Below are 6,895 nucleotides of genomic sequence, written 5' to 3' on the forward strand. Positions count from 1 at the left end.
CCCCAGGACTCCTGGCCCAGGGTTATAGTCCCTTTCACCCCAGCGGGGTTCTCAGGGGCCTCTCAGGTCCTGTTTGTCCAGGATGCCCCTAGGTCTTCCTCTGAAAGGTCCCTGATACCCAGGCTTAGAGCTTTCCTTCTCTACAGCCTCAGTACAAGGCAGCTGACCCCATCAGCACCTTTCTCTTCTCCATCTGTGCCCTTGGATCCACCGCTCCCACCCTCCGAGATGTTCTCCGCGTCCTCATGGAAGGTGAGTCAGACGCCACTGCTCCCCACCCCCCGGGGCCCTCTCTGACCTCACCCCAGGACTAGGCGCCTCTGTTTTCTCTGGAGAAAGTGTGGGGAGAAGGCCTATTGGTGGAAGGAGGATTCGGGGATGGGGTAAACTGTGGGGATCAACAGGGTGAGTGGTACAGGATGGGGGAGGTGGGGTCCTGGCCTCTGGGCAGGAGTGGCCCTGGCAATAAGGCGCGGTGGGTGCTGCTTGCAGGTACCCCCAGAAGTGTGGGGTTTGAACCTGTGCGGGATACCCTGTTGTCAGTGCCAGGAGTTCGGGCAACCCACGAGCTGCACCTGTGGTCCCTTACGCTTACTTACCATGTTGCCTCCGCACACCTGGCGATTGGTGAGTCCACACTGACCCCAGCCAGTTACTTTCCAGAAACATTTCTCCCTTCCCGTACCACCATCCAAACATAGGAAGATGGTCTGAATTAACTGTGAATGTTCCCATCTCTCTGTTTTTGTATCTCTCTCTCTCTCTCTCTTTCTCTCTCTCTCTCTGTCTCTCTGTCTCTCTCTCTCTCTCTCAGGGAGGTTTCACTCTCTCTGAAGTAGTGCTGGGAACCAGCAACCCTTTAAAAGGTCACTGGTACCTACAGGTCTCATGATGGGGCACAGTTAGGTAAATTATGGCTCCTCCACTCAGTGGAGTATCATGTAACTTTTAAAAATTGATGATTATGAAGACTGTAGGGCAACTAGGGAAAATGTTTATGGTATAATGCTAAGAGAGAAAGCGGAATATAAAATTTTAGCTACATTATGGTTCAACTATTTAAAATATATATGGTGACTCACAAGCTGACAAAGAATTTCTGAGTTTCTTCCAGATGCAAGAAGCAATCAGAGACATGCAATTTGGATGCCAAAAATATTATACTTTGTAGGATATTTGATGGTAACTCTAGAGGGACAATGAGAACAGAATATTTAACATCTGGAATGTCGTGGAAAAGCGGGTGGCATGGCTGCTGAAATACACAGCTGTATACTGATACTCAAAGAGCAGAAGAGAATAGAAAAATAATGGTCTAGTGTGTTAGCCTAGTCGATTAGGGATGAGTCTGTCCGATCTTTTTGACAGTTTTACACTGTTCATACAATATATAGAGAAAATAAAGCTTCCCATTCAATCTTGGCTTTCATGCCATGAAAACCCCTGGGTCCCCTTCACCCATCCTTATCTGGGCCCCTGGCTGGTTCCCAGTTCCCCTGGAAACCTGCTGCCTGCCTCTTATCACTCCCCCGCAGACTCCACGGCTGACTCTGAAGCCATCCTGGCTGAAGCCACATCCCGGCTCCACTCCCGGTTTGGATTCTCCAGCTCTACCCTGCAGGTCGAGCAGTACCAGCCTGAGATGGCCCAGTGCCTGCGCTGCAGGGAGCCCCCCCAAGCCTGAGCCACGGCCGCACCCTCACCCCACTGCCAGGCCCAGGCTCAGCCCTGGACTCTCAGCAACTGCCTCCCTGCTCACGGAGAAGGGACGGAGCTGGGTCCGTACCCTTCCTCTCTGCCCGCTTCCACCTGCCAACCCCCCAGTCCCAGTGGGCAAGACCAAAGTGTGTGTGGGGAGTGGGGCCAGGGTCAGGCTGAACAGGGAAGTCAGGGCAGTCGGGGTGTGTAGAAGTCCTGTGGTCCCTGCTCCCCGTGCTCGGGGGAGCCCCCAGCCTCCTTTCCGTGCAGTTCATTTGTCTGTGTGGCAGGCTGGCTGGCTGGCTGGAGGATCTGCCTGTCTTTGTGCTGTTGGTGTGCCTAAGCCTGGGGGAGGTCAGCAGGGGCCCCTCCCCATGTGGCGCTCTCTCTGTCTATGCAGGAGCCCCAAAGCCTGCACTTTGTCCGTGTGTTCTAGCCTTATGGTTTTGTGTGTGTGTGTGTGTGTGTGTGTGTGTGTGTGTGTGGGTGTGTCTTGGTGCTGTGGCCTGTGTGTCTCTGTGCCTGTGTGGCTGTGCTATGGTCTCTATGAGTCTGCACCATCCATGTGTCTGTCTGGGGGTCTGTCTGGCCATCCCTCTGTTGGTGCTGTGCCCTCGGCTCTCCCAGAGAGAGGGAGGACTCCGCCAATAAACTTGTATCTAACTGCACCTTTCAGCCCCTGTGCTGACTCCTCAGGAGGGGGACACAGAACCGGTCACCTGGGAACGGATAGAATCCCTCAGCCAGAGTGACCTTGCACAGCTCCCCTACCCCCTTCCCACCCTCTCCATCCTCTCCACCCTCAAATATCCATTCTGATGTAGGCTGAAACCCGCCAGTCCCTTTACTGCCTTCCCCTACTTGGCAGTGTGCTCGAGCCTGGGTCCTTGGCTCAGGGAGATGCCCATTCGTTCTGGGCTTGGTTATCGGAGAAAGCTGGATGGCAAGGAGCTGAGGGATACTGGAGTCATTCTGAAAGGCTCCCGCAGGCCAGGGTGGCCTTGGGCTCGTTGGCGGGAAGCTGCAGCCATTTGGGAGAGAGGGGTTGGACCACGGTGCTGATTTGGCTTTGTTCTCAAGCTGTGTGAGGTGCTGGGGAGCAGCCCTCAGTCCCGACTGCCCCAGCCCTGCCTCACAGCAGCCAACCCCAAGTCCAGGTTTGAGCTGTGGACACCAAGGACCTCTTTTACAATTATCCTCTCTTTGCCTCATATACGTTGAATCATATATTTCGACAGATTTGACCTTACAAATCTCTTTAAGGGATTGTTCATTTTCTCTTAAAAAAACATCAAGCCCTTTGTGCTTTTGTTTTGGATATAGTGCAGGAGTCCACCGGCCTTTGCATCCTAGGTTGATATAACTCCAGCCTGAAGCAAAGACCCGGAGCATTTTCATTAGCTCATGCATATTTCTGCAAGGCTTCTCCCCCAAAATGGAAATACCTTTATTATTAAATTGTGTTGATTTTTTTAAATTATAAAGGCCATATATGTTCGCTTTAAAAACCTATCAAAGGAGGGAATTCCCTGGCGGTCCAGTGGTTAGGACTCTGTGCTTCCACTGCCAGGGGCATGGGTTCGATCCCTGGCTAGGGAACTAAGATCCCACAAGCTGTGCAGTGTGGCCAAAAATAAAAATAAAAACCTATCAAAGGAAAGTGTATAAAGTAGAAAGTGAATGATTCCCCTATACTCTTACTCCCAGAGAGAACTGCTATTCACAGCCTCTCTGCCCATATTATCTTGTATGTACAAAGACTTCTTCGTAATAACATAAGAGGATTACATTATAGGTGATAACATGTAACCTGCTTTTATGATTCAGCCATACATCCTGGGTGCGTCTTTCCACGTTAATACATGTAGATTTCATTACTTGTTTTACGGTGTGGTCTTTGGACCGGTTGAAAATAGGCCTCCCCATTCTGATCTTCAGCTGGGGGCCCCTCGACCAGGATGGGTGAGTTGCTGCTGGCCTGAGTCTAGCACGGGAAGCTGGGCACAGGCAAAGGGCTAGCAGTCCCTCACACTGGGCACCAAGCCTGCCCCAGCTGCTGTCCATGCTTTACTAGTTCCTGCTACTTTCTCATTTTACGACTCATTGATTACAGGCCCCAAGTGACAGGATGGGGGTGGGGAAGAGTGAGGAAATAGGGGAAAACGAGGACTAGATTTTTACCCTATGAACAGCCTTAAGCTGCAGGCCTGCCCTATACGCACAAGGCTGGATCCTTTTGCAGGAGAGGGAACAGAATGTTCAGGGCAGGAAGAGACCTCACAACGCATGCAGTCCATCTCTGTCCCATACCCCTGCAAAATGAAGAGGAAGCTGAGGCTCAGAGAGGGAAAAGGACTTCCCCAAAGTCACCCAGCAAGTGACAGGGGCAGGTGCAGAGCCTGGGCTCTCACTGCCACCCAGGCCCTGAGGGGCTCTAGCACAGTTGAGTTTCTCAGCAAAACTCTTTTCGGCTCCTTCCCAGCAACCTGCTGCTGCTGGCTAGCCCATCCTGGGGCTCTGCGCTCAGGCTCCTTGGTTCTGCCTCGGCCTTCTGCTAATACTCTGGTCACTGGTAACCCCTCTGTATTCCAGCTTTCCTAATTATAAACAGAGGGGTTACATGACGTTGTGGGTACAAGTGTGCCTGGTATACAGAGGGCATGTAGGAAAAGGTTACCTTTTGGGTGGAATCTATGAGGGATTTCAGGGAAAAGGGTGACCCAGCACCCTGATAGCAGGGACAGGAACCAACATTTATTGAGCTTACACTTGGTGCCAGGCGCTGTGAGGCAGACAGTATTATCTGTGCCTTACAGATGGAGAAACTGAGGCTTACCTGCCCCAGATCATGCAGCTAATAACCGTCAGAGTTGAGATCCAAATTCAGTTCTGGCTGCACTAAGTCCCCAGCCCTTTTCAACACCACCCTGCTTTTCCACCCCACTCCAGGCGTTGCTCTGTCAGAGACAGGGAAGTACAGAAGAATCGGGAGCATTCTCCTCCATTCATAGGGCATTCCCCAGGGAGTCCAGGAACTCCTTATCTGCAGGAGCTGCCTGCACACCCCTATTATCTCCCTGACCCACCTCTCCACTTACTTATCCAGAAGGCCCTTTCCCCTTGGTGTCCTTCCTTGATGGTAAAAATGAGTGGTGGAGGCAGAGGTGAGGACAGAGGGCCGGAAGAGAGGCGTGGGGACAAGGGGAGGCCTGAGGAAGAGCAGAGCGGGGGAAGGGCCCATCCATCAGCCCAGCCCTGGCAGCTCTTTACACAGCTGGTTAACCAGGGGAGGAGAGGGGAGAGGGCTGCTCTCGAGGTGGAGATGTACCAGAAAAAAGGGAAAGCCAGAGGAAGATGAGGTGGACAGGAGGGAGGGCTCAGTGCAGTTGTAGGAGTGCTTGAGAGAGACCAAGGAGTCAGACGGAGAAGCCAGAATGGGAGGCTGTGGATTGGAGGGCCTCCTGCTGCAGAGACAGGGCAGGTGCTGAAGGGGAAAATCTGGGCAGCTGGGCAGGCCCTGCCCTCCTCAGGGAGCTGCTCACCTGGGGGGCCGCTGGGCCAGCTGGCCACGGGTGGGGGGCCGTGCTTTCCTGTTTGGGGGGCGAGGGCTGAGGACCCGGCAGACCAGGGAAGCAGCCTGTCTGTGGTCAAGAGCAAGCTCAGGGTGATAAAGCGGTGTTCTCCTCCCTCCAGTGACTCTGCCTCCCCTTCGGGGACTTCCCTAAGCGGTGGGCCCATCCTGGCTGCCTTGAGCCATGCTATCAGAGGGGGAGCAGCGCCTCCATGAGGCCTGTGCCGTGGTAGCAGCCCAGGCAGCTGGAAGACTGGAGGGAATCACAGGACCCTGAGTCAGGCTGGGAAGACCCCTGCCCCTATTCCTGGCAGATTCCCCCACCTCTGTGGAGAACTGCATTTAGGGAGTTTCTTTTATTTATTGATTGACTGACTGATTGATTGGCCTCGCTACTTGGCTTGTGGGATTTAGTTCCCTTACCAGGGGACTGGGCCCTGGCAGTGAAAGTCCTCACCACTGGACTGGTAGGGAATTCCCTAGAGTTTCTTTTATACTAGAAGGACTCTTCCTCCCCAACTCTGAGTTCCCTGGGCCTCCCTGTCCCTGCTCTGAGCCCCCTGGCCATCCCATCAGCACCTGGTCAACACTTTCCAAAGGGTGCTGGGCAGTTCCCTGGGTGCCTGTGGGGCAGAGCCTGAGGCCGCACGTGCAGCCACGATCACAAACGATCCCACAAAGTGGGCCCTGTTGCCAGGACTGATGAGAGAAAGTGGGTGGGGAGCGTGAGGAGGAGGGCCCCAAGGTTGCCAGAGCCTGCGCCCCACTCCTGCGCCCCATTCCCCACCCTCCCTCTGCTGCTCTCTGGCTACAGCATCCTGAAGCCCCCGGAAGCAGCCCCAGGCCTGGGCGATGCTCACTCCGAGGGCAGGTCTCCTCCTGTCTGGGCTGACGCTCTGTACCCAGCACCAATGCAGAGGCCGTGGTAGCCTCCTGGGGAAGGGCACATCACAGCCCGCTCATGAGCTGTTCCCAGCCTCTCCTCCTGAGCCAGAAATCCTACTCCCTCTGTTACCGAGCTGATACTGCTCACTGCACAACAGGCCAATAAAATCAAGAGATGAGTTGTTGGGTCAAGGAATAGTGACTTTATTTGGAAAGCCAGCATACTGAGAAGATGGTGGACTGGTGTCCCAAAGAACCATCTTAACGGAGTTAGAAATCAGGCTTTCTTCTTTCTTTCTTTACTTACTTATTTGGCCGCACTTCGCGGCATGCAGGATATGGGATCTTAGTTTCCTGACCAGGGATCAAACCCCCTGTACTGGAAGGTGGATTCTTTTTTTTTTGGAAGGCGGATTCTTAACCACTGGATCACCAGGAAAGTCCCTCAGGCTTCTTTTATACTAAAAGGAGAGGAGGTGTGGTTGTTTGCTGCAAACTTTTTGATGCCTGAATGCTTTGTTCTTGCAGCTGTTTAGGTAGGTCTGGTCACAATGTTCCTACAAACCTCCAACAAGACAAATGTTATTCTCTGTTCTGCAACTTTTTAATCTCTATATGAATGGAAAAGTGTTATACCTTTAAAGGTCAGAGCTCTGGGGCTATCCTGTATATTTCAGGCTGTAGGCAACATTCTTTTTTTTTTTTTTTTTTTTTTTTTGGCAAAATTTTTTATTTTTTACA

At 52.8% G+C, this 6,895-nt stretch overlaps 1 protein-coding gene across 1 annotated transcript in view; it reads left to right on the plus strand.

Moving 5' to 3' along the window:
• The window catches only part of SLC30A3 (solute carrier family 30 member 3), a 7,780-nt gene extending 5,668 nt beyond the window's left edge, over positions 1-2,112 (plus strand). Inside the window, exons 6-8 of the mRNA XM_024764518.1 lie at positions 147-252; positions 493-627; positions 1,536-2,112. Coding sequence (XP_024620286.1) covers positions 147-252; positions 493-627; positions 1,536-1,684 — 390 coding nt within the window. The 3' untranslated portion in view covers positions 1,685-2,112. The remainder of the gene's footprint in view (positions 1-146; positions 253-492; positions 628-1,535) is intronic.
• The last annotated feature ends 4,783 nt before the right edge of the window (positions 2,113-6,895 follow it).

Source organism: Neophocaena asiaeorientalis, unplaced genomic scaffold (assembly GCF_003031525.2).
Source record: "Neophocaena asiaeorientalis asiaeorientalis breed wild unplaced genomic scaffold, Neophocaena_asiaeorientalis_V1.1 scaffold345, whole genome shotgun sequence".
In the NCBI taxonomy this organism is placed as follows: Eukaryota; Metazoa; Chordata; class Mammalia; order Artiodactyla; family Phocoenidae; genus Neophocaena; species Neophocaena asiaeorientalis.